Source organism: Caretta caretta, chromosome 5 (assembly GCF_965140235.1).
Source record: "Caretta caretta isolate rCarCar2 chromosome 5, rCarCar1.hap1, whole genome shotgun sequence".
In the NCBI taxonomy this organism is placed as follows: Eukaryota; Metazoa; Chordata; order Testudines; family Cheloniidae; genus Caretta; species Caretta caretta.
This window is the reverse complement of record NC_134210.1, coordinates 116,812,529-116,840,501: the sequence shown is the minus strand read 5'-3', so window position 1 is coordinate 116,840,501 and position 27,973 is coordinate 116,812,529. Positions and strand designations below refer to the sequence as shown.

Genomic DNA, 27,973 nt, shown 5'->3' with positions numbered 1-27,973 from the left:
GGAAGTCCGCATGCTCTGACGTCAGCACGGAGCTGCCAGCACCCCGTTGTCGCGGGGATGGAATACACCCGCGGTGGCGCGCGCGCGTTGTGAACAGTGCCCTGTCGCTGACTCCGTAGGGGGTGGAATGTGACCGTTGGTGGGGGACGGGGCGCGGCTCCAACCGCCGTGAGGCCGGGCCGATGCCGGGCCGCAAATCCTCCAAGGAAAAGAAGCGGCGCCGCTCTCGTTCCAGCGGCCTCGAGGGGGGCTTGGGCGCGGGGAGCACCGAGGGGAAGCGGCGAAGTACCGAGTCCAGCTACGGCCTCTTGGAGGTAACGTCCCCCAGAGCGGCCGGGGCCCGGCTGGGCGAGTGGAAGCGGCCGTGCTCTAGCGGGGGGAGGCTGGGGCTGTGGTGCTGAGCGCTAGGCCCGGCGTTGAGCCGGGAGGCCCGGGGCCGCCTAGGCGGGTGCTCGGCCTGGTTCCTGGAGCCCGAGACCAGAAGGACCCGGTGGGATCGACTCGTCCGACCCCCTGCGTGACACGGGCCGTGGGACTGTCCGGCCCAGCTCCTGCGTGGGCTACAGCAGAGCCCCCATGCGATTAGACATTGCCAGGGAAGGGGCCCCCTCCCGACCCCCCGGCCTCTAACCCGCACAGGGTGAAAGCGCCCCCCGGAGGGGCCTCTGCTCAATCCTGACCCACTGGCATCAAGGGGAAACGGCCTGTCTCTCCGTCTGAGGAAAGCAACTTTCCAGAGCTGGGCTTGGAAACCCCCCATGGCTCTGCTCCCGCTTCCTCTGCACTCCCCAGATCTGCCCCACGGCGAGGGTAGCATTGCTCCCACTCTCTTTGGGGTGGCCGGACCTTGCCAGCTCCTCTTGGAGTGCTGGATTTGAAGCAGCTACACCAGTCCCTTCCCTTTAGCGTGCCTGCAGGTAGTTTCCTATGAGAACCACTGTGAAGTGCTGGCTTCAAAAAGAAACGGACACATCCTCATTGGAAGTAAACTCCTGAATCAGGCTCAGAAGCCTTTTACACACAACACGAAAATAGAAAGGAACTGACACGAATGTAGAGTAGAAAAAAGACAAACAAGATAGAAACCTGGTGAAGGAATAAAGTGCTGAAACTGTGTGGTGCTAGTCTGAAGTATTGGTGAGCTGCATAACTTTTCCCATGAGAAATTAGGTGCGGGACAAGTTTTAGAGGTGACCAAAATTTGTATATTAGTGTCTATAGAATTGCATTATAGGAAAGCAGTTTCATGTTTACTAGCTAATTTTTAATGTTTGATGGTAAGGGGGGCTACATGAAAAGAAATTTCTGGGGGAATCTCTAAGCCTTTACTGTATCCCATCCCCCTGCCCAATACATGTTCTTGTCCTAACATTTACTCCACCCTTTCTTAAAAAAAAACTCGGCCCTCAAAATCCTGTGCCCAAACTGTTGTGTTTCAACAAGACATTTGTCATTAGCAGTAGTCTTACAAAGGTTAATTGTGATTAACTACGTCAGACATACCTGAGGAACATGTTTTTTGTGCTGCCAAACATCTCTCCCCTTGTTTTCCATTAATTTCAGGGAATACAGCAGCCCAGTTATAGCCAAGTGGGCAAAGTTTTGTTTCGTTTTTTCCAAATATATTATTCAGATTATGTGGCGAAGTAGCTCTTTGCTTTATGATCTTTCAGACTGCTAGGATGAGTCAAAATAGCCGTCTCTTGAGAGGGATATTAATGTTTGGCCTACACATTTGAAGAGCATTCATGTAACTTTTACAATCTTACAATGTAAAGCACTTAAAGGTTCATAACATTCCAGAAATACAAGATGTTCATTTGTAATATTCTTTTAAACATTTTATAGTAAGAACCGTATTGTTGAGGCAGACACCGTTGTAAAATCTTTCCTCTTTTCTTGACTTATTAAAGAGACAATTTCCATTTTATTTTTCCAAGTATTTTAATCTTTTAATTTTAGGAAATAAAATGTACTGTGCCATCTGCAGAAAAAGAGGAGTTAGCTGAAGAGCACAGCGACATAGAAGAAGGTGGACTGGACCTCAGTGTGTCACTAAAACCAGTTAGTTTCTACATTGCAGACAAAAAAGAAATGCTTCATCAGTGCTTCTGTGTCATAGGGGAGAAGAAACTGCAGAAAATGCTGCCTGATGTTTTGAAGGTATTGAAATATACTTAACTCTTCAGTACATGCAGGGCTGAACAGCTCTGTTTGCCTCAGGTCAGTCCAGTGGATTTCCAATATGTATATTACAGCAACCTACATACCTTTTGTGCAACAGTTATATAAAATTTTAAATTTAATAATTTTCCACTATGGTACAGTCCTCTGTTTTTATTTTTTTTTCACTCTTATTCAGAGTCTTCACAAAGATGAGACATGAAACCATGGTGAAACTTGTCATTTAAAGATCCTATGGCAATACTTTTAGGAGGGATGGGCATATTAACCCCGATAAATTAAATTAGTCAAATGCACTAATTTTGTTCTATTCCGCTAAATTCCTCCTAGAATTCCAATTCGATGTGGTATTTACTTCATGTCTTAAACTGTTGCATAGTATTTCTATGCATTGTTAAGACATTGCTGTACTTTTAGTTATTGATACCATGCTCATCACTGTGGTATATAGAAATGACAGCATTTCATAGTTGGGTTGAAGAGCTGCTTTGTGTATAGACTTCTTAATATTGAGCTGACTGATTAATGAGACTTGATTTTTATATTTCTAAAACTGTTTAAATGTTTTCCTCTTTCTCTGTAATATGATATTAAACTCTTCTATGGTATGGAAGGAAAACAAACACTAATAGAGCATAATTTTGTCATACCACAGCTGCTACAGTAAGACCTGACTCTTAATTTATTATTGGAACATTCTGCAGAATGAGTTCCTGGTGTATGTCATCTGCTTGAGCTCTGGGTTCCAGTCCTCTAGGTCACAAGTGAAAATGAATTTGGAATGTTATTCCTGTTTAAACTTAAGAAAACAAAAGCATACAATTTGATAAGACTAGCAGCCTCTGCTGAAGAAAACTCTAAAATTGAAATGTCTGTTGTCATGTAGGGTTAGATTAGTCAAGTGATTGATAGTACGTTTCCTTTTAAAAAACAACAATATTATTCTGGGAGTGTGCATCTTCTATTGTGACGTAAAAAGGTTAAAGGAACAGCTTTCCAGTCTGAGGCATTGACCAAGATTAAAGTAATGAGTTTAAAATAAAAGGCTAGACAGACACAAAAAACATACCTCATGTCATCCTTGCAGGGCTGTTTGTTGCCACAGGGATTGAAGTACAGTAACAAAACTGTGTGCAAGCCTGTGCTGCGCCTGCAGTTCTAATGATCTGTGATTGAAAATAATAAAGATTATTCTAAAGGGACTTTTATCCTTACGAGGAAATATGGTAGCTAGAATTCAGAAACACAAGAGCTAGAAATTCTATGCACTTCAGTAATATGGACTAAATGGTTCATTTAACTACCCATGAAGAGTGTTAAGTACATTTTATCTGTATCCTCTTCTTTTTAAATCACTTTTCAGATTCTTGCCATCCTATCTTACTTACGTAAAAACTTGATGCCCCTGGGTGGGTCACTGGCAACAGGAATTGAACCCAGGACCTCTGAGCATAAGACTTTACTGCCTGAGCTAGACGGTGCAGGTCTATTGGCTCTAATTTAAACTTCTATGTGGTTCAGCTACTAGTTAGGGACAGAGTATGTGGAGTAATCATGGTTTATGCTCATGGCTCAAGTTACCAGCGTCTCCTCCATAATGACTCACTAGCTTGCACTTTGTTCAAATGTCACAGCCACCATAGAATCTACAGGAGGATTAGGTAACAGACACTTCATCTTTATATTTTGTCAGTTTTTATTTTTTTTATTGTTGTTAAATACCTAACTTTGAAAACAGACACACACATGCACCCAAGCTGTCTTATTGCTCCTTTGTAGTTATATGATGGCTGTGACATCTCAGGAAGGTGCATCACAGCAAAAAAGGAGCTGCTGTCTGAGTTGGATGTTGCATGAACTGTATGAGAAGAACTGAAACTTTGAGTGAATTACATAATATCCCTGCTAGTTTGGTTAATGAGAACATGCGGCAGGTAGAGCTGAAATGGCTGGAATGTTCATGTTATATTTGCAGTTCATCTTCCAAAGGTGGTTGTCTGGATCAGAGACAATAGAGAAGATCATCAGGTCCCAGCAAGAATTCAAAAGCCCTTTGAGGTGGGATGAAGAGAGAAAGAGAATTGTTTTTTTCAGATTTGGTTCATCCGCATCTCTCAATGATTTGAGATTCTTTCACTCTAAAGAAAACAGTTTAATTTTTGGTAGGAATGGAGGGTTGATTGTAGTTTGCATATATGCTTCTCCTCAGATATGTGGATTATGAATGTGGATTTTTTTGTTTTAATGTATTACTTCAATTTTCTTAGAATTGTTCCATGGAGGAAATCAAAAGGCTTTGCCTGGATCAATTAGAACTTCTATCTGAGAAAAAACTCCTGAAGATTCTTGATGGTAAGAACTAGTTCTTTATTTTCTCTTATGGTAAATTCTACAGATTTTGATCTTTAATTGTACAACAGTGCCCAGTTAAAGGAATCTACCTTAAAGATAGGTCTTTTCTGTATATCAGACCACTGCATCCTCAGAAATTTCTTAAAATAAATAACTTGAAAGGAATAAACTTCTAGTATTGTAAAAAGTTAATTATCTGGCTAAATATATTTTTCTACATACTTAAACCAAAATATATGTAATAAGTCAATAGCTCTTAAGTTAATACCTGTTGATAGAAAAATGTGGTTATCCAATGTCATCTGCTGTGATATAGCTAGGGTTGCTCAAAAACTTTGTCTAAGCTATTTTTGATGGGAAATCGGGTTTTTGACAAAACAAACTTTTTCATGCAAAGTGTCTTTCTATGGAAAACTGCTTTTTGTCAAAAAAAAAAACCCTCCCAAAAGTATATTTCAGCACTTTCAAATTAACATGTTTTTCTTTTGCGTTGATTTGACATTAAACTGCCACCTCCAGAGCCCCTGCAATTTTCCTGTATGGACACAGTTTAAAGTTGAACTGATCAATACAAAATATTTAATTTTGATTTTTCTCAATAGAAATTTTTCACCGTGAAGTTTTGAGTTATCAGACTTTCAACAAAAAGTATAATTTTTCCATGGAAATTTGAAAAAAAAAACCCAGATTTTTTATTTTCATCTAAATTTTCTGCAGGAAAACATCCCTTTTTCTGACCAGCTCTCGATTATTGTTCTACTAAAGCGAAATTCATGGTTGTTGTATAGAGTCATAGGGTTAGAATGAGAATCTTCTCTCAACCCATAGCAACGGGCAGTATGGTGCTGCTCCAGGAGCAGACCAGGAAGGGAATTGACTGTTTCTAGCCATACTTCTTTACTTGGATCCCCATGTGCTACAGAGGAAAATAATTTGCTTTTGTTATGTATGAGTAGCAGATTCCATCCCCTGCTGTACCAGCTCAGCTGTGCTGGCTGAGGCATTGGGGTAGAGTCATGGTTTTACCTAATCCCCCATCCGATGCATGAAGGTGTGTAGCAGTCCCATGTAGGCTGTTCTGTCCCCTGCTGTGACTCGCATATGTAGCATGTGCTGGGAAGTAATGCGGAGTCCTATTTTCTTGTACAAGCACTTGGGGCAAGCCACAGTTTAGTGTGCTGTTGTTGAGTTTTATATGAATGTGTTGCATGATAGGCCCCAGGGTTGATGTGTAGCTGCTCTGTGGCTGCATTCAAACCCATGAGCTGGAATAGTATCTGCAGCCTCTTTTGCACTCCATGCTTGGTGACTCCCCGGTATTAGATCCGTGTATTCACAGATAATACCTAGCTCAGACCCAGTGGTACCTTCTCTGGTCTGTCTGCCAAATTCCCTTCAACACTGGCTTGTTTATTGCTTGTTTATTGCTAACTTTTCTGTGCCAGTGTTGAGCTCCCCTTTGGTTGCAGGAGATGCAGAGGTCCACTGAGTGGGTGTTTCACCTTCTTGTGTAGCTCACTGTGGGGCTTATGTGATGCAGAGCGCCTTGGATTGATTCTCTGAGGCTTTTCATTGCCCTTTACCCTTAGTACAATAACAAAGCTGGATTTTCATATTTTTTAATGGATAATCAAAGGATAGTTCAAACTAGTCTCAGCTTGTGGGCAGCAGCAGTTTCAGATATTGCTTTTTCTTTTGGGTAAATGTAATTTTAGAACATCTCCTTCAATTGGAAAAAACTACACTGTTGACTTCAGGTAAAATTAAGTTTTGCAAATAACTCTAAGCAGGTAGGAAGCAACCCTTGGCTATAATCTATGCTGAAATTTTATACATTCAGGTGAGACTGGTGCGGACTCTGATACTGATGAAGATGCAGATCGTGGTGGAGATAAGACTAGAGCTGAATCAGTCAGTCAGTGAGTAAAAAATAAACAAACTTGAAAGAGGTTTTGCTTTCCTCTACCTCGGTTCACAGTAGCACCAAAGGCCACAGTACCCCCTCAGACTCTTACTCAAATGGCTAATCCAGCTGAAGCCAATATGAGTGGTATCATCAGGGTCCAACTCTGCAAACCTGTACTAACACTTTATCTGCATTGAAGACAACGTTGTATTGTAAATTTCTCTGAGAAAGACCCTCACGTTGTTAGCCCCATCACTTTCCATTAAATAATTTCCTTTCCATAAATCAGTCCTACCAAAACCAAGCCATTGCTTTAATAAAAAGAAAGTTTAGCCATAGTGTGACACTAAAACAGTATATACCTTACTGGATGATGATCATCATGTGCCAAAATACTGCACAATTGCCAATTAACTGAGAAATTAACTACACAGAGATCTTCTAAGGGAATTGCATGAGCACTTAGGCCCTGATTCTGCAATCTCATCCACACAGATGGACCCCTGAACCCATGTACAGCCCTACTGTGGCACTGTCCAGACAAAGTCCACCTGCACTAATCTAATTGTAGAATCAGGGCTAAAGAGAATCAGTTAGAATAGAAATACCTTTCATCCTTTTTGCAGAAGTTTGTATGAGGCTCCTTATCAGACTACTTAGTGTTTGTTGTAAGAGCGTAGTGGGTTGTTTTGTGTGCTACTTTGCATATTTAAGATGCCACTATAAAGAATTCTGATTTAGGGGAATATTTTTATCTATGCCTGTGTCGCAGTTAACATTAATACCCATTAGTACTTGTGTGTAAAAGTAAAACCAGAAAAATATATCATTTTCATCTTATAAGAATCTTGAAGCCCTTTACAGACTGTGAGCCTGATCCTGTGAGGTGCTGATCACCCTTTGTGATGTGCTGAGTGCCTCCTACTTTTATGGGAGTCAGTGAGTTAAGCACTTTGTAGTATCAGGTCCTAGATATGTCAAACAGTCTCTTCATCCCTTCGTCCACCACTGGAAATATAGCTAACAGCAAGTGAGATGTTCATTAGGGTGAGGAGAGGATCCTGTTGGCCAAGGATCCTGAGGGATTATCCTAAGGGGAGATGTGGGGGGACCCTTGTTTTTAAGGTTTGAGCTAATAGACTGAGTTCTGCATACTTCACTATCTCAGAAAGATAAGGGCTGAATCAGTTCTGTCAGGATTCAGGATTGTAGTTCTATAGCTCAAAGGTGTTTCAAAACTAGTGTTCAAAGCAGGTAGTCATGACTTCCAGTCAAAATAAATTGAACAAAAATTTACATACAAATAAAATAGTTTTTTCCCCTAAAGTCACTAACTAAGAGGAAAATTGTGTTGTCACTTAGGGAATAAAACAATAAAAATAAAAATGTAAAGGGGGGAAAAATGGTTTTTTATCATTTTTAACTAGTGTTTATCTGAAGGGATTGCAAAATCCATTTGCTCATAGAGCATAGGAAGCTTTCTCAGGGGAATACTATTAACCTCCACAGAATCTAAACTTCAAATTTAAAAGGAAGGGATTCTTCAGCCCTTAAGGTTGTGAAGATCACCTTTCCAGACATGAGCCAAATGTAAATCAGACCACCACAGTGCAATCTTCCAAAGGCTGAAGACCCTGGCCAATTTTTATTCTGACAAAAGGATGAGAGAGCACCAGAATATTCAAGCAGTCTTGTCAGTTTTCACTGTGGCTATGCAGGACCTTATGGGGAGCAGCGAAACTGACAAGAACCTTGCTATTTTCAACTCTGTGGCTGACAGACAAAGCTATGAGTAGCAGCAGCATCATCACTGTAGTAAGTTCCTGAGGAAGAGGGTCAAAAACAGAAGCTGGGCATGCAGTGTCAAGTAGCAGATACCTCTGGCTTCTAGGGATGTAAGTATCATTTTAAAAGTTAAATGTTTAAATGATTAAAAATACGTTGTTTAAACAGTTAACCAATTAAGTGGCGGTTGCTGATCCCGCCGGTCAGCAGGGCCGGGGCTGGGCGGTGGGGCCACTGGGTTGGTAGGCCTGGGGTTAATGGCTCAGGTGGGTTAACTGGTCAGACTAATGCTTACCAGTTAACCGGTTAACCTTTTACATCCCTACTGGCTTCTGTGAAGGTAGAAGACCAAGGGAGGTGTAGAATACTGGAGACACCCACACCTCTTGCAGCAGCTAGTATACCTGAAAACGGGTGGAGGGGAAAGAAGGGAATCAACAAAGGTTCCTTTTCTCCCTTCTAGTAGTCAAAGAGAATTCTGGGGGAGTTGGAAAACTATCAGAACTGTATACAAGCCACATGTTCCTTCAAAGGATGAAGTCCCTGAACAAGGTGCAGGCAGGCAGATGTGGTCACAATAGCTTTCACCTAAGTAGGCTTAACCTTTGGGCCAGTATGTGTTAAGTAATTTTTTCAAGCCATTTATAAATGAATACAAATTGAAGTTGAAAGCCAGTAAGAGCTTTTAGAAGACAGCGTTTCAGTCAGAACTGTACCGTATCGGGGAGTAGACCGCTTGAATATGGCACTCTTCAGGAAATAACAGAAAAGCTGATTTTAAAGTAAATTTAAAATTTTTCCAGGGATTATAAACAATGTAAAGCTGTGTAAGATCAAAACCAGTTCAAATAGGGGAATATATCTGTTTTTGGAAGACAGTCTTTTCAAAAAAAAGACTCTCCAAATGATTTGGTGGGCAGCTCAGTAGAGCTTTTGGGTTGAAGTGACTTTTGTTTTATGTAAAACTCTTACATTTTCTATATTCCTGAATTATATTAATGAGAAGATATTAAAGTTTTTTTTTAAAAATTCCCACTTGTCTTCTCTGTTTTCATAGGCCTCATGGAGCCTCAAGCCCAGCATCTGACAAATTAGATGTAAATCAGAAATGGGCTAAAAACATGGTTTCTTGGCCCTTGGAGGAATATTTTGCTCATTCCACTTTTTGCCTTAAAAAATAGAAAGCTCTTGCTTCTGTCTCCAAAAGTCTTACTCCAACTCTGTCTTCATTTCAGTCTGGTTGCCCACAAGTATGTAGTGGGATACACTCAGTTGCAAAGTTTAGTTCTGGACTTCTCCCAAGTCCATTTGGAATTTGAATCAGTGGTTATAGTTTATAAGTGGCTATAGTTTGATAAAAGCTTTGTTTTATTAATGGATGCATATAAATCCTGTCCCCACAATGAAATGGAATACTAAATGTTTCCTCAAGCTCAAAATGTAAAAGATTTATGAAAATCTGTAGTAGACTCCATTAGTATGTAGAAAGCTCTTATCAAATGTAAGATATGATTGTTATCCTGTCATCCAGCCCTTTCATGTTGGAAGCCATGTAAAATCAGTCAGTATGAGTTGTGCATACTGAAGGATTACAGGATCAGGGCCAGTGTTTGCTAGGACTCTGCAAATTGCTACCCTAATACAGTACATGGGTTCCCAAAAAAAAAAAAAAAAAATTGGTGGCCTCAGAATGTGGACACCAACTCTTGGTGGTGGCTGCTCTGATAATTTTTCCTAAAATAATTAACTTTAGGAAAATGAATATACAGGCACATATACATGTCCAAATCATTGTAATTTGTTTATGTAGTTTTTTGCAGACTCAATAATAAAAATAATGTACAGTTCTTTCTATTCTTTACTGGACCTAAAAACAAATAAGGTGCTTTGCACATTTTTGTCTTTTTTGTTTTGTTCTTTTGCTTTTTTGGTAAAAGGTGGATGTCTTTACAACAGTTCTACCCAGACTTTGCTCCTATTCTTGCGCTCAGAGCATGTCCCCCTCACCCTGCCAGGGAGTTGCCAAGCTCTGCAGCAGCCAGGAGCCACTGAGCTGCTGCGGTAGCTACAGCAACTGTAAACAGCGAGTCCAGTCCAGGCGAGGGAAGCACTGACTGGTCTCTCTGTCCCTACCTCCTATGGCCCTTCAGCAAGAGCCCGTCCTGGGGAAGGTGAGTTGGGAACTCACTGGCTACCTGCAGAGTCCCAGACTCCCCGAGCCCTGGTCACCTGGTCCCAGACTCACCGAGCACCGGCATCACATGTCTTCAGAGGTGCTGCTCAGAGCCTTGAGAAGGCTGCACAGAAAAGGGTGCCGCAGCACCAGCAAACAGTGCATCTTGCTGCCCTTGGTAACAGCTATTAAGGAGCAACAACTGGGCACTGCAAGGTGGGTCTTGCTGCTTTGTCCCCTCAATCTCTGCCCATGCTTTGGAGGCTGTTGTGGCTGCAAAAAAATCTGCTGGTGGCCACGTTTGAGAAACACTGCCCTAATAGATCTGTTCCATAACTTCAGAGCTGTGTGCAGTTTCTTAACATGCAATTGGTCAGATCTTTAATATACTATTTACAGCACTGTTTGTTTCTATGCTGCTGTTCTAAAATACAACACCATAAAGCCAAAGGATTTGGGACATTCCAAGGTTGCTAAATGAGGTATAGTTAATTGAGGAAGACAGTCAACTAGTATTTGTCTACAAAGCTGGCTAGCTGTTTCTTCCCTGTGCTCTGAGGTTGAGAAGTGAGATCTTCAGCTGCTGGTCAGTCCCCCACTTTGCTCTCCTATTTTCCTTCAGCAGGTACCGATTCCCCAGTTTAGTCCTGTAGTAGGTTCTGCGGGATTGTAAGAATACTTTTTTCCTGGGTATCTGGGGGCTGCAGAGGATCCAGGTGGTGGTCCCACAACATCGTGAAGAAGCCTGGAGGTCTTCCAAACAATGTTCTTCCTGAATGGCCTTCTCTGAGTGTGCCCCGAGTAGGCGTCTCAAGCTATTCCTTGATGTATCACTGCGTGTGTTGGTAGATGGGGGGCCAATATACTGGCTACCACTAACTAATAATCATATATATTCCATATGTGTAATGCAGTCAAGTTATCTTTGCTGTGAGAACTCTAATATGTGTGGGTTTTTTCATTGCTGTGTGGAAATATTCAGTGTAGCATGTTTGCTTTTAATCAGTACTGCTTACAGGCTTTTGGTCACCTTACTCTCATGGATGCAGTTTGGTTTTGTTTAGGAAGCTTAAAAGTTTGAAGATTTCTTTTTGTTTTAACATATTTTGCTTCCAGATACAGGACTGCACCCAGACATGTCCTCAGCTGGTCTTTATCCCCCTAGGATAGGATGCTGAGCTATACCATTTGGGACACTGGTACTGCTAGTCGCATCAGATATGAGCAGCACTATTAGCACCTGTTATCTGTTCACTGGTATTCTATTCATGTTCTTATACTGCACCCATCATCATGACATCAGAGCTCCTTCCTGTAGTGCATTAAGCAGTGTGTCTAAGATTTGTCACATGCGGTTCTTCCTTTCATGTGGATTTATATTTCTTTTGGATTTTTATCTTTTTTTTAATAGGTGTGATGTGTTATTGATGTTTTAGGGATCACCCAGACCAGTAAGAGGTTGTCACTTGCTCTGTAAACTTCAGGTGCCTTAACACTGTGTTGCTGTGGCTCAGATCTCTGACACGAGGAGCCTATCTTACAGCATAAGGTCTCACACTGGCTTCCCTTAGCCTACTTACTCTTTGCAGGGTGACATTAACAGGCCTTCCTATCCTGAGTCTCCCAAATCCATCCTCCCTGAGTTCTTAACTACTGGACATTTGGAGTGTTTCCCCCCACAGTGTCACCCTGAAAGGTGTGATACCAGCTTACTTTGGCCTTCCTCACAGTTTGCACAACGGAGACTTACTTGGGGTAAAAATAAACAAAAAGGCTTATTTAATAGAAAAATCAGATTCAAAGATGAAATGCATCATGTACAAGTTATGCAGAAAACAAAGGCTCAACTTCAGTCTTTACACTTCTGTATTAGATAAAATCCCTTTTCCGATACAAGTTACTTTGCTTTCGAACAGTTTCCTAGTATACCTCATAACTGTAGGGGGGAATCCAGCATTTCACAGACAGTGTCCCCCCTCCCTCCTGCCGATGAGGTGCCCTGCTATATTTTGTACAAGTTGGAGTTTCCCGACAACTGATAGCTTCGTCCTTGTCCAGGTAGATTCCATTGTGGTAGGCCAGTGGGCAGGTCACTGAAGTCAGGTGATAGTTTGCCAGAATGGGATGTAGTTTTCTAGCCAGCCGTCAGTGGTAGAATATTATGTTTGCAGATGTTGGAGTGTGACAGCATAGAGCTGGGGAGGAGTCAAAGAGCATTTGTAAACTCAGGACTGACTTGACCAATTATGGGTATGTCTCTTCAACCAGAGGAGACTGTACTGTGACATAATTTGGAATTATTTTCTTCTGTCAGTCGGTATAACCTCCATCTTGCTTTGGTTTACGTTCAACCAGCTGTTCATCCTTGAGCTGATCTCTGCCAATACCGACCTAACTTGATGACAATGGTGGTGATGTGTTGCTAAATTGTATATAGTCAGATGCCTGCCCACACTTTGGTTCCTTACGAAATTTATTCAAGAGGCCAAATAACCAATATCAATCTGGTTTATTGCTGTAAGCCAATAATATACTACAAGAAAAGGGTTCTATATGATACCAGTGTCTGGGGAAGCAGTCTCGTGCAGCAATGTTACATCTGTATTATGAGAAGATGCGATCCCAAAGTTACACCTTTATTTACATGTCACTAAAATCAAATCCATCACTTTGTCCCAGTTCCTTAACTTGTTCTGTTTCTTCCTTATCTTGGTTTTGGATACTAGCATTCCAGGTACTGGCCTGTGAAGTTACTTCTCTAGTGTGTACTAAGACATAGGGTGAATGCATCTGGATTTTGACAAGTTTCCTATCTGCTTAGGCCAAATGCTTGCTTCAGCAAATGCAAGGAGTTGTGGGATACTTAGACTATTGAACAGAGTTCTGGTATCGGTCAGTTTAGGCTATATCATTGTTACAGTATTTATGTTTAATGTTATTGGTTCTTAATGCATACTTATCTGTAGGTGTATGATATGGATAATACATTAATATGCTGGCTAGCGTGCATATATATACATATTAGTCAACAGTTTTCTTACACTGTGAAGGATGAATAGAGCTGTATGTCATCTGCATGTTGTTGGCATTTGAGCCCATGATGTCTTGCCAGTGGTTATATGTAAATATTGAATACAACTGGAGACAAAAAAGATCCTTGTCAGACTTGGCAAGTGAGTATGTCTGGTGGTACAGGTGCAGTTTTCCATCACTATCCTTTGGGTGTGTCCTTGAAGGAAGGACTCAAACCATTTTAGTACATTTCCCCAGGATTTCTGTCACTTCTGTCGTGGGACAACTACATTTCATGATCAGCTGTGTTAAATGCTACACAAAGCTTCAGAAGAAAGGATGCATGTCTGCCCTCCATCAGTTGACGGGAGGATATCTACTATCTGCATCACTAATGCCGTTCCTGTTCTCTGTCTTGGTCTGAGTCCAGTTGTATGCAGTCTAGTATATTGGCTTCACATCTGTATTATGCCTGGCGTTAGATGCTAGAAACATTTATTGCATTGGACACACATCATTACTAGCATTTAATATTTTGAAGTGCTTGGGGGAGAGGGAAAAACATATGCAGGTGGCAAGAGGACAAATAGGAGTGGGGAGGAATGTGCAGGCGAGCAGGAATCTGTACACAACAGAGGAAGGGAAAGGGAAATACAAAATAAAAGGATTTAGACCAAGAAAATACTCACCAGATACAGCAGCTCTTGTCAATCAGATGAGTACTGCCTCCAGATAAAACCATATCCAATGTTGAGGAGGCTTGAGCTTCTGATCTAAGGAAGGAAAACAAAGGAAGACCAGGGAATATTTTTTTTTTTTAAATGGACTCCTATTTCTAGTTACTGGTATGACATTGTGCAAAGAAGTTACAGTAATCTCAGATCTTTAGATGGACCCTTTTATTAGTTCATTTCCTTTCTGTTCTCCCAGCATGGGTAGTGGAAGTGCCTTATCTGGTTGTCTGGCACAATTCTTTAGTGAATTGTGGATAGTAGGCACTATCTCTGATATGCTATACTTTTATAATTTTCTTTGAGACTCAGTACACTGGTGTCAGACACCTATCCCTGGCCCTGATGTGCCCCATGTAAGATATTTAACCAGCTTTCATGACAGTCAGATTCTGTAGACTCTAAAGTGGTCACTTAAAAAAAAATTAAAGTACTTATGGTTGCAAAGAAAGAAAACTTGCCAAATGGAAGTCAAGTGCAACCGATGCAATGTTGTCTTCCACAGTTCACAGACTGCCTGAAATAACATGGGTTGTTGAGTTTAATGATGGCATTTTAGAGCCAATTATTCAAATAAGGTTGTTGTGCAATTGTTCACCTAGCTTGCATAGTTTCTACATTTGTGTGCACAAATCAGAATGAGTATCGTGCTTGCTCCCCCCCCCCCCCCCTCGTTGTTGTGATGCGGTGTACAACAGTAAGTTTACTAACTACAAATTTAGTTGCTACCTGAGGGGCTTGTTCAACCCTGGATGTTGATGCAAATCTCCCATTGTTATCTGAGGAGGATCTGTTGTAGGTTAGTATAGTATAGGACCCCTTATCTTTGTGATCATAAAAAAAAAAAATTGTCCTTCACAGAATCTGACCCCTCAAACTGTATGAAATACATTCTTTTTTTCTTAAAGGTTCTCTCTAGTATAGTACATTAAATTAACTTATTTCCAAGACAAGTTGTAAACTAGAAAGTATCATAATTTGATAAGCAGTTCAAGAATTTTCAGAAACACAGGACTTGAAGCAGATTTGTTTGTGAACATAGGCAGCATAAAAGCTGTAATCAATGTAATATCCGTTGTTTCTTTTTACTTTGTAATATATAGAACACACGAAAGCAAGGCTTCTGATACATTAGTCTGACATTAATAGCTCATTTTGCATGTATCCAAATTTACTGAGGTACATCCTATCATTCCGTTTAATGTTATGCCCTTTCTAATGCAAAATGTAATAAAAAGTATCTTGGACTTTCCATTACAAGAAAATGTCAACCACAGGGATTTTGGTAAATTTATGAAAATTTCCTCCTTCATTTGGTTCAGAAACCGTTGCATGTTGCTATTTTTAAAAATGAGCATTGTCTCTTTTATACAAGTAGCTCTCTTGCTTAACCAAATTTGTAAATTTGGGTTGCAATGTTTAATACTGTATATAATTTTTGAAAACTAAAGAACTATCGGTTTTGATTATGACTCTAATACTAGTTAGCCCCCATGAATTCTTGATTTTCTAAATAGGACCCGATCATGCAAATAATCCTGAGCATAGTGCATAATGCTGGTAGGGACTATACCTAGTATTTCCAGCATTAATGTTTAATGTGTTGATTTTTATTAGTAATTCACAGACCACTGTGATAATACAGAGGACTTGTTCACTGCAATTTAAGTTTTGCATGCAAGAAAATACAGTTCCTCAAACTTAGGCCCTGGATCTTTTTTTTTAAGGGCCTCACCTTGTTTTTAGATTTTATATTCACAAACCACATGCACAACTGTACAAAAAATCCATAGATGTCTAATAGCCTGTTTCCATCTGTTAATCACAGAGACAAGTGATTGAAGGGCATTGAATTACAGCACAGTTAATTGCAAGTACAAAAATGCCTGCAAAATGAGTCTGCTTCTCAAAATCAGGCTCTGACTGTTCTTCTCAGTGTGTACCAAGGAGAATCTATTACAGTGGTTCTCATTCTCTTTGGGCACTGAGAGCCCATGAATCAGGTTGCATTGCACACAGCCTAGCCCAGCCAGAGCTGCAGGAGTCACTTCTGTGGGGGTGAGTGCACACTTGCACACACCCTGGGTTTCTCTGAACCCTTCCCCTGAACACCTTGGGCCTCCCATGCAACCCTTTGACATATTTTGGAGGCTGAATTTTGTGTCTTGAAACCTTGGTCTAGTAAGTCAGATCAGTCTGAAGTCCAATTCTGTAACATAGCTAATGCTTATTATTTATTTCATCTGTCGTCATCCTTTTGGTGGGGGAGGGGGAACAAACCTCCTTCCCTGATACTTCTTCCAAGAAGAATATCTAAGATGATATGTATGTATTAATTCTTGTCCTGTAAAACTTGATTCTCTTACGTGAAATAGAGAAGGAAATCTGGAATAACTGTTCAAGCCTTGCCAAGGAAAGATCAGTGTGGGAAGCCTTTTACTACCTTAGAAGGAAGCCTGTAAAGTGAAACTCGGGGCTTGTCTACGCTGGCAATTTACAGCACTGCAACTTTCTCGCTCAGGGCCGTGAAAAAACACTTCCCTGAGCACAGCAAGTTTCAGTGCTGTAAAGCGCCAGTGTATTTAGCCACGCCCCTTGTGGAGGGGGATTTTTGTAGAGCGCTGGGAGAGTTCTCTCCCAGCGCTCTGCCATGACAACACAAGCCACATTAAAGTACTGCCGTGGCAGTGCTTTAGCATTGTCAGCGTAGACTAGCCCTAACAGCCTTAGGAGATGAGCAGCCTAAAAGAATTAGGCCAAGGTTTTCAACCTTTTTTCATTGCAGACCCCTAAAAAATTTCAAATAAAGGTGTGGACCAATTTGGAAATTTTAGACATAGTCTGCAGACCCCCAGGGATCCATGGACCACCTAATTAGGTAAGCTTCACTTTGCAGCTGCTGTCAACGGCAAGCAGCAAAAGAGGGAAAGTGTTATTGTTTTGGTAGAGAGGGTCCTTCCAACCTTCTATTTTTAAAAAAAAAAAAAATGTATAAGATGGAATAGAACACCACCCAAACAAGGGAGAATGGCAAGGAGACCCAAGAGAAAAATGGAAGTGGAGGGGCTAATGCACCAAAATTGGAAGGGTGAGAGGAGGGAATCAGCTGAAAAAGGAGGGCAGGAGAGAGCTGTGGCTGACTTTGAAAATTAGCACTGACTCCCTCCTTGAGCATAACTCCCTGATTCTGACTGCTTTCTTTCCTAACAGCTAGGAGGCACAGGGAACTCCAAACTTTAGTCGCCACTTGTTAGCCAAGGTCAATATGGAAAATGAGGATATGAGACCTGCAGCCACAAAGGCATTGCCTTAGGGTTAAATCCAGCATATCTCCTGCTCCCCGCACGTGGGGGCTGTACTGAGGTGCTCCCCACTTTTATATCGGCTTTTGGCTGCTGGGTGTCTGCTATTTTACACCAGTGTAAATTAATAGTAACTGAATTTGGCCCACTGTCCTTATGCAATTGAATTCTTTTTATTAAGAAAATAACCAAATCTAGACTGCTCGGCCACTGCTTGGCCACAAGATGGTGCATGACACCTGCTTATTAAAATCCAGCTGGTGAAGTTTCATCAGCAATCCAGTCAAACCCAACCTTTTATGATCAAATAAAATGCACTGTAAAAGATTTGCCTTTGGGACCCCCAATTTTTTTGACAGCAGATGGTCTTTACAGCAGGGATGCTTTTTTTTTTTTTTTTTTTGCTAAAGCAGTTGATATGGTCTAAATATCAGGGACACATTCTACAGCAGGTCTTGCTACATGATTTCCAATTTACAGAAAAGTCTTTATTTTTTGTTAGGTAAAAAGAAATGTAGATATTTCTACTACTTGTACTTAAAACAAACTGCATAGTTAAAAATAAGGGGTTGCTGTGAGGTTGCTGACAAAGGGGTGATTCTAATTCTTGAATGAAATTTGGCTTTAAGACTCAGGGCAGCAGAAGCTTTATTACTGCAGAGGTGACACTGCTTGGCATCTTTCCCCCTGGAAATTATTTGATTGTGTCAGAGCTGACCCTGCTGCTTGCCAAGGAGCAGCATTGCCATCAGCAATGAAAACAGCCAGTCAGTCACTCTCCTTGGCAAAAGGGAAGAGTGCAAGTTTTTGGGTTGTGTTTTACCACCACCAGCCCTCCCACCCCCGGAGGCTGGGGCAAGAAGGAATGAAAGTCTGAGAACCTGCTTAATATGTTTAAAAGATCACATTAAAGCAAAATTAATTTTCTCTTAGAATTTCTGGTTTTAGATATAGCATCTAAGAGCTAATACAGCCTGAAATGTCTGACCTTCTGGAGACAAGCAAAAAACATAGAATCATAGAATATCAAGGTTGGAAGGGACCTCAGGAGGTCATCTAGTCCAACCCCCTGCTCAAAGCAGGACCAATCACCAATTTTTACCCCAGATCCCTCAATGGCCCCCTCAAGGATTGAATTTACAACCCTGGGTTTAGCAGGCCAATGCTCAAACCACTGAGCTATCCCTATGTGGGGGAAGCATTTGGGTGGTTCCTAGGATAAGAGAAGCTCACATAAACAAGCTCCCTGTTCAGCATAGCTCTTTCCCCATTTGGGCTCTTTTCCTTCTCATCTCTACCCACTCTTCCATCCTTCTGCTGGAAATGGAGAGCCCAACAGAACTGAAACCTTGGGATTTGGAATAACATTTCACCCAGCTTCAGCGGGTAGGGAAGCATACTAGAGAGAGGAGGGAAGCACATGATCCTTGCCCAGTCTCTTGCAAGATACAGGTTAAGTCAAAGTGGGTGTGTGCTATCGAGCCAAACATTCAGTTTTTTGCGTAACTATTGCATCTGTGTGTGCAAATGCCTAGGCACCTTCCTAAGCATTTGTTTGCATAATTGTGATAATTATATGCATGTCTTTGTGTACAAACTTGTGGGACAAATGGAGGGCCATTCAGAATTGATTACAATGTCTACAACTAGCGGGGGAAGTAGCCGTCAAAATAGGTGTACCCTCGTTTGCATCAGTGTAGCAAATTTGGGCTGGTTAGAAATGGTGTACAAAATGAAGAGATTCCCTTCCAGTTGATTTATTAGCCTGCCATTCTAAACAGAAACACATCTGTGGTTATTTAATAGAAAAACAGATCTGCAGCCACCTTGTTAAGAAAGAACTTGTTTAAGGCCATAGTTGAAAAGTAACTAAGTCTGGAGTATTGAAACTTTGAAATTAGAATATGGTAAGATCTGTGGTAGTGCTATCATTTGTTTTTATGGTTCGATTTAATACCTACAAGCAGGCTGGTTGCTTTGATTACATGTTAATGTAATACATACTACACAAACTTTAGACAAGAAAACAGCTGAGGGATGAAATTGGGTAGATGAATATAAAATAATTTTACTGCCACAATGCTCATTAAACTCAACAATTAGATTCTCTTGATTTCAGGATCTTGCTGTAAGCAGTGTCTGCCCTTTTCAGGTGCATCTTACAATCTCTCATTTATACTTCCCTGCTTTGTATAAAAAATGTCATTTGAAAACTGTAGGTAAATAGCAGGCCACAAACATATGGTTCCATGGCTCTTAGGCTATGTTTTGTTTGCTTCTGTGCAACATGAAGCAATTCCAGGGTTGACACCTTAGAGGGGGAGGGTGTATGAATCTTAAAATTAAAAAAAGGTGAATCTTTTAAGGTAGGGGAAATAGATATTGAACCCAGGTCAATAGTCTGGCTGAATTTGCTTTTTAAAAGCAATTCTTCAGTGGTAATGTTAGTTTCTCATGAGGGTGAAAATAGCTACTTAATTGCAAAAGTAAACAGCAAATATCCCTTGAATGCAACTGAAACTAGATTTTCTAAATTCCTACCTGTGTGACAATTTATGCTGCATTTTGCAAATAAGCACCCCATATTGGGAAGATACTGCCAATTATGATTTTTCATTTGTAGGACCAGTGCAGTGAGGATAATTAACTTTGATCTTGTATGTCACTGAGGAAAGCAGAAAAATACCCTGGGGTTCTAAAGTGCTTAAAATGGTTATAAAAGTATATGTAAACTCTTGTTGGCCCCTTTCATACAGAACCTGTCTTACTCAGGCTATCAACAAATACTGTGTGCTAGTGTAAAGGAAATGTTTCTTTGAAATAGTCCTCTTCACTTTATATAATAAAGTGTGCAAATTAAAATGTGTTCTCGTTTGTTTCCAGACAAGACAACAATGTAGATTCTACTTCTTCTCTGAGGGAAGACAGCAAACTGGAAGGTCTGGAGTCAAAACAGGGTATGTATTGAGAAAGCTGAAGTCTTGTGTTCTTGGCAGTGACCAGTTTCAACAGCCAGTGACTGTCAGCCTGGATACTTGAACTGGTGGTTATAATAATAGTGACGCATCCTCAGTGGAATCAAGACATCTGTGCCACCCAGACATCTGTGCCACCTAGATAGTACAGAAATGAAAAAATGATGAATCACTTTTTTAAAGAACAAAACAAAATCCAAAACATGGGCCTAATTTTCAGAAGTGCTGAACAATCAAAGTTCCCATTGATGCTCCAGTAAGACCAGAGTGTTCTTTTGAATGACATGGGGGCATTTGTCGCCTTCATGCTGAAATATTGACGTTCAGAAGTCTTCCCCACTCTTTGTTTTTGCACTGTACTCATAGTGATCTGAAGTGGCAGAAGAGAGTTTGGTGAGTTTTATATATATTTAGACCCTACTAGTGCTGGATCAGTAGACCAGGATCATCTTAAGAGCCTCCTGTTTCTTCCCTGGGCTCCATAGGAAAAAATAAAAGGTTTTGGGGAAATGTATTTTTATCATGAAGTTGATGCTATCTTTTCACTTTGCCAGTCACATACATTCAGTATAACCATTTGCAGCAGCAAGAGATTAGGTAAATCTGTTGTATAAGCAACTAGCCATTCATTGCTCTTCCTAATTCCTCCAGAACTTCAAATCCTAATAACATAATAGTAACTATCCTGAAGGAGACTGTAGGTCCATCGTTAACTAGTGGGGTGAACTGACCAAGCAGTTTTCAGCAGGAGCAAATCTTCAGATCCATAAATTAAAACAAGTAGCTATAAGCAAAAAACAAAACCTTTTAAAACCAACCCAAATCCTGCCTCAGCCTGGGGTCCATGCAGTTCTCAGTTCCTGAGTGTGGAGTCCTGCCTTCTTATAGGCATTCTTCTTGCTCCCTAGCACATATTGTTTAAGCCTCTTCCCTGAGCCCAGGTCCAACGGCAGGAGAAAGGATGGCAATAGAGTTTTACTTTCAAAATAAGCAGCTGCCTGATTTCTCCAAGGCTGTGTGGCTTGTTCAGAGGATCTGCAATCCTGGTTCCCATCCCTCTCCTGCCCCTCTGAGTTCTGCAGGACTGGAGCTCTTGGTAGCTAGGGGAGCATTACTGCAGCTCTGCAGAAGCACAGTTAATAACTCAGCTGTGGGAGAAGGGAGTGTAGTAGAGGGGAAGCAAGACTGCAGGCCCTCCCACTCTCCGACTTCTCACTTCTGGCCATCCAGCTTAAGAGGAACTTTGATCATTTCTCTCTCTTTGGATGCAGATCATTCTAAATAATGATCACCTTCCTTTGGATATCTAAAAGACAGCTGCTTCTGTACTTCAAGTGCAAGCTGAGCAATTGAAAGTAGAAATACAAACAAGCCAGCATTTGGTGTGATCACACCAATATGGCAGCTTTTGGTAATCAGGTGGGGACAGATGAGCCTTCATTTTCTGTAGCCTCCAGGAAAGAAAGGTACAAAATCAGCTTTTCATTCTGGTGATTCTAGTGTCTTTGTTTTTTTAGAACAGGCAGAAATGCATTGGGTTAAGCATTCATGTACTGCTGTGATGGGCACTGGATAAAATACCAAGACAGATAGTGATGTACTTTTGATTCCCTACTGTACATTGGAAGCTGCGTTTAAGCTGCATCAGCTCCTGTTTTAGCTCATCCATTTCATGAACACTGCGTAACAACTGCCAGTATTATTTTATACATGACACTAGAATTATAGCTGCTTCTATCTCAGCCTGTTTATTTTCATTTGTACTTACTATACATTGTAATGTCAGAAATAACTGTCAAATCAGTAAATGCTTCAGATTCTCATAAACTGTATTCCTCTTATGAGGGGCCAATATTATCTGCTTCCAGCAGCTTTTATTTCACAATTCTGAGTCCTATCTCAACAGCTTTTCAAACGGTTTATTATTATTTTTTTTTTTTGAAGTAGCTAGTGAGGGGAATTAAATGGAGGGAGGAGGTAAGAATGTCATAACAAAAGCTGCAGAATTGTTAAGAGCAGGATGCCATGACTTTGTGAGAAACGCTTTAAATATTGCTTGTTGCGCTATATGGAGTGACCTCGGAATTGACAGATTTCCTGCAGACCTCTTCCACTCTTTCTGTCCTATCTCAGGGAATTGATGACTGCTGCAGGTGATTGCTTCATTGTCCTTTTTTATGACTTTATCAACCACGGTATCATGATGGCTTTGGGCAATGACAGCGGTGCTTCTCAAGATGTTAGCTTTAAAGAGCTTTTGAGAATATGGGCATAAATTGTAAAATATAACTTAGTAATCATTCTTCTTCCATGCTGGAGCCTGTGATGCTACAGGAAAAAAAGGTAGAAGACAAAGCAGACTAAGCAGAAGTGAGTAAAATATGGTTAAAAAAGGAATTAAGTGTGCTGAAATGAATTTCACAACTGTAGCTGAAGGAATAAGTACAAGTTATCAAAATGAAAAAGATAATGAGAAAAATGCCATCTGAGACTTTTATTACTGTGTAAAATTACAACTGCAAAAGAGGGAAATGAAGCTCATCGGCTAATTAAACAACATTTGTAGGCCAGTGGTTGTGTGATTACTGTGCATTGTGCTGCAATGGAGACTCCTAATTCTGGATAGAACCCAGGACAGCCTGTACCTTTGAAGGCTGGGCAGCTCCCTATTCTATACAGATAGTGGGACAGGAATGAATGACCCAGTTTGTCAGTAGCTTTCAGGTTTTTCCACCCCCTCCATCTGATCAGTTCCAAAGCGAAGATTGGCAGTAAGGATGAGCATGCTCAGAGTTTAACTTCTGAACTTTGAACTAGGCTCCTCAAATACAGTATGTTTTCTTGCCCCATGGAAATGCAGTCCTGTTGAATAAGGTGCTAAGTAAATATGGACTGGTGCTTTGTAGCAAGACAGAAGAATTTCCATTCCTTAATCTTAATAATTCCCATTCCTTGTCTTTCTGGGAAGTTAGTTAGCAAGATTTTGTTCAGAGTCCACTCATCCCTTTCTGTAGGCAGGGAGAGGAGAAGTGAAACTTGCATCTGAGGTGGAAATGCAGATTTTGAGGTTGCCATGAAGGCATTTTAGAGACAGGGCAACTACCCCAAACACATCACTTCTGTGGTGTTGAAGACTTTAGTAGGGGACTGATGGGCCTTATATATTAGTGCTTATTGCAAACTCTCCATGTGATGTTGAGGATTAGAAGAGGACACATTTTTCATAGAATTAAATTGTTTTAACCAATATAACCAGTTTTTACTCCAAAAAAAAGTCATAATTCACCTAATAAGTGCCACAGACCAAAAATCCTATATATCAACGTGATCAACAATGCTAATCTCCAGAAGCAAGAATTTATAGCGATTTGACCAATTTTCCCATACCTGACTAAATTTATGATGATCTTGATCCTGAAAACGTGTAGCTGTGTACACTTTACATATCATATGCTGTTTACCTGTTTGTTCATATGCTTTTGCATCCATGTTCAGTAGCTGATGTTACAAATCTGGGATTGCACATGTTGAGTAGCTAAGACCTCGATTCACGAAAGCATCCCTATTTTGGATAGCACTTAAGTCCCGAATAGGGACTCGTGTGCTTTCTTAAATCTGGGCCAAAACTCCAGAATTGAGGATGTGTATGTTTCTTTTGAACTCTTTACACCAGCACTCAGGTTTAAGTTTTTATTTAGGGTAAATAAAAAGCAGCTGGCTATCTTAAATATGCCTCTAGTGTTTATAAAAACAATTTAAGGAAACTTATTGTTGACTAGGTAGTTGGATGAAACACCATTCCTCCTTTTTTTTTTTTTTTTTTTTAAGCAAGGAAAGTGCATTTATTATATTTCTTTCTTGGTGTTCAGTATTGATTTTTCATCCCCTCAGGATAACAGTTATGTCACAAAAGCCAAGAAAAATATGTTTTTCTAAAGATTTTCCTTCCCTGCTCATAAGCAAATATGCACGCATCCCAAAAAATATTTCTTCTAAGCGTTTCATAGAAGGGGTAGAGTTTTCTAATGCATCCTTTTACTCTTAAAAGGAAAAATTGATCTCTGGCAAAATTTGTTGCTTCAACTTATTTTGGATCCAGAAATTTTAATTTCAGTTGTCCATATCCTACCTGTTAATCTTCACACAGAATTTTCATTGAATGAAAAGTTCAAGGGGAATATGGCCCTTTATAGGTATGGAGAGTTTTTCAGTTCTCCCTCCTGTTTTCCAGAAATGCCTCTCACCCACATAGCTGTATTCTTGTGATGTGGTGTACAACCAACGGCACCGAAATATGAACAAGCATTTCTAAAGACAGACTTCAAAAATTTCTTTTCAAAGATGTGTACTGTGCTGTTATTTGAAGAGGAAGGGAGAATGGTTCATGTTGGGACTAAAACACATGCTTTCAAGGGAATTGTCATTGGTATTTAGAAGAATGATTAGCAAAATCCTTTCTGTAAGTTTTGCAACAATAAAATGTGAGCATCTTGAGGAAAATCCCAGAGATACAAAGACAATTAGTTAAAGGCATCAAACCCTGGCTCCCTGCTGTATTAGACTACATTATCAATATATTCTTTATAACCTGAGCTTTAGTAAAACTCAAATTGCCTGGTGTCCAAGAACAGCAATTCACAAAGGATTGGTTTCCAGTATATCAGTGGCTTTGTTGTTGATGAGCAATACTGGCAGATCAATAATACTTCCCAGCCTTGGAGATTTGAGGTTTAGGAGCTAAAAGAACAGATGGAGAAAACTAGTGATTCTTAAGTCATCCACAGAAAGGAAACCTTTTTAAACCAGTTGGCAAAAGGCTAATTTAAAAAAGGCTAATTTAAAAAAGGGAAGTTTAAAAAAGGAAAATTACTATGGTATATAGATGTTTATATCCTAATGCTGATATGCTCTAAAACTATCATTTTGTTTTGTTACTATACAGTACAGGAGCTTACTGTATATGAATGTACCTTTTGCCTTATATCTTCAGCACACAGTGAAAAGTTTTTATTTTTAAAATGCATTTCTTTAAATCTATAATTTCATTTTTTAAGACTATTTATGAATTAGCAGCCTTAACTATTGTATAATGACCCTACCAGGAGCCAATATTAAACCCTTGGAATCAGTAATTTTGCCATTTTGTTGCAATAAATAACAATATTTATTTTAAGCAATAAGCAATATTATCAGAGCATATCTAAAGATGAAAAATGACACCCAAGCACCAAGTAGTTGCAGAGCCAAGGTGTCAAGAGGGATAGTATCTCTCACTCACAACTTCACCGTAAAGAGAATCGGTGATGGAGGTTTTGCCAGTTTTACTGACTATACTGCTTTTTCTAATTAAACTCTTCCTAATAAACCTCTGCTTTTAACGAAAAATAAAAATCACCAGCATTTCTTTTATAATTTTACTGAGCTGACCCAAATTAATCTGAAATACTTCACTAAAAGGCTTAGATAATTGTAATATATGACTTTTTTTTTTTTTGCATCTTCATTGGCTTTGGTATTTTTTCTTTATTGTAATTTATAAAGTAATCAAAGTATTTTTAAACTGCATTTTGAGAATTAAATTTACTTCTAAAATAATCAGTCCCAGAAATTCCCCACATCAACTTTCATTTTGTAATGCAGAAGCTTCATTGTGATATAAAACCTTATGACATTTTTAATTAGGAAAATAGATCATGTAACTCCATATGATGGAATACATTTTTCAGGCACTGCTGCTTTGGTATATTGCATGTTTTTCTAAATTGGAATAAAAAATGCATTAAAACTTGTCTAAATTAGATCAGTCTTAAAAGTTGGGGGAGGGAAAAGAGGAGGAAATACTTGTCTATAATTTATAGATGGTTTTTGTCATAATCTGAATCTGTGAAGAGAAACATTTTTATACAGAGGCAGTTTCTAAAATGAAAGGGAAATTTTTGTTAGGCTCCCTGCACTGCATGGTTATTTGTTACATTTGTGTTACAGGCAAGGGAGAAGATAGTGATGTCCTCAGCATAAATGCAGATGCATATGATAGTGACATAGAAGGCCCATGCAATGAAGAGGAGAGTCCAGATGTGCCAGAAAGTGCTGTCAGAAGTGGAGCTGGTCAGATAGATGACCTTCAGAAGGACATTGAGAAAAGCGTGAATGAGATACTGGGGTTGGCAGAATCCAGCCCAAAGGAGTCTAAAGCAGCAAACTTGACTGTTGCTCCATCAGAAGATGTTCAGCCATCAGCACAGCAGCTGGAGCTCCTGGAGCTTGAGATGAGGGCCAGGGCTATTAAGGCCCTGATGAAGGCTGGCGATGTAAAAAAATAGCCCTAAGCTTACTTCATTTTAATATTTTTTTATATTTGTTTTGAAGGGTGTGATGTCTGTTCTCTTCAGTGCTATAGTACGTTTGGATTGGGCATGACATTCCTCATTCAAACCCTTTTGAGTATCCTGACCTGTGGCTTAAATTGTTGATAGTTGGTTTTCATTGCCTTTGGCATGCTGCTTCTGTGACTTATACAAATGGATTGGTTTGACACTGCACTAGATCAGTGTCTCTTTTTGCTGGGTTATCACTTGACGTGAATCAGGAAGAAGTCATAGATCTATGCCAGGATGCTGGGTGCCTTTAATAAAGGTTAAACGAACACCGTAGGTTCTTCATAATTCCTGTAGTTAGCAATTAAACTGCTAATTTTTTTTTTCCTCCTGAACTTTTTAGCAATTGAAGTAACTTGATTTGCGTGTGCTTCTTAAAAAGGTACTATTTTGAGGAGGTCTTCTGTGGCATGACAGTACTCATATCTGCTTGCAGCACTCTGATACGATTTGAGATGTTTATTTCTCATTGGGCCGCAGCTTTTAGGAATATAAATGAATTAGTTAAAATTGAATGACAATTTACTTTGGGAGATTAAAAGCATGCTTAATTTTTAGAGCTAAAATTGCTAAGGAGAATTTTTTTCAGTAAGCAATCTAAGTTAATTGTTGTTAGAGAAAGTAATTCCAGTGACAAACTATGCTAGTAGGTGTGTTTATACTGCTGGTCATTTTATTTGGCTAGTCTCCTCCCACAATTATTTTATCATGTACATCTCAGCTGAAAACAGGAAAATGAATGCTTTGTTTTTCTCATTGTGAGATTTTGTTAATTCAGCACATCATCTTGTGAGATTGGATAATGCAGCGAATCAGAAACTGTGTAAAGATTTCTGATTTTGAGCTCAAGTTTTTGATATTTAACTGATTTAATCTTTTCAGATCCCCTGTAAATAGCTTTCCAGAAAGGTGGTATAATTTATTTTTATGCATTTTTGTAAGGATTCAAAAATCATAAACTCATTCTTCATTTTAAGGATGTTTATAAATAATTGCTTTTATACAACTTGTTTTCCTATTATTTGGTAACTGCGACAAATTAATTTTGATTGTTTGGAAGTGGTGCTATTTTTATAATTGAAAGTATATTTAAAAGAAACTTTTGATTTTGTTACATCCCAGGTCTGAGTCTAATTCTTGTTAAATATTGTTAAATAAAATAAATGGTTCATTACA

At 39.8% G+C, this 27,973-nt stretch overlaps 1 protein-coding gene across 2 annotated transcripts; it reads left to right on the top strand.

The window, feature by feature from the left end:
• Window positions 1–27,973, top strand: CAAP1 (caspase activity and apoptosis inhibitor 1). Of its 2 annotated transcripts, XM_048850533.2 has the most exons (7): window positions 1–314; window positions 1,963–2,163; window positions 4,452–4,536; window positions 6,377–6,455; window positions 20,329–20,402; window positions 22,740–22,790; window positions 26,406–27,973. In XM_048850533.2, exons 1-7 carry the CDS (start codon window positions 183–185, stop codon window positions 26,741–26,743), a joined length of 960 nt encoding a protein of 319 aa, XP_048706490.1. In that variant the 5' UTR covers window positions 1–182; the 3' UTR covers window positions 26,744–27,973. The 2 variants fall into 2 exon arrangements, with proteins under 2 accessions (XP_048706490.1, XP_048706492.1); XM_048850535.2 differs by lacking the exon at window positions 22,740–22,790 and having other exon boundaries at window positions 2–314.

Bases quoted from the DNA above. Each gene is read 5' to 3' on its own strand.
- CAAP1 (XM_048850533.2), top strand. From the start codon at position 183: ATGCCGGGCCGCAAATCCTCCAAGGAAAAGAAGCGGCGCCGCTCTCGT. The intron at 315-1,962 runs GTAACGTCCCCC...TTTTAATTTTAG, and splicing joins CCAGCTACGGCCTCTTGGAG to GAAATAAAATGTACTGTGCC. The intron at 6,456-20,328 runs GTGAGTAAAAAA...GTTTGTTTCCAG, and splicing joins AGAGCTGAATCAGTCAGTCA to ACAAGACAACAATGTAGATT.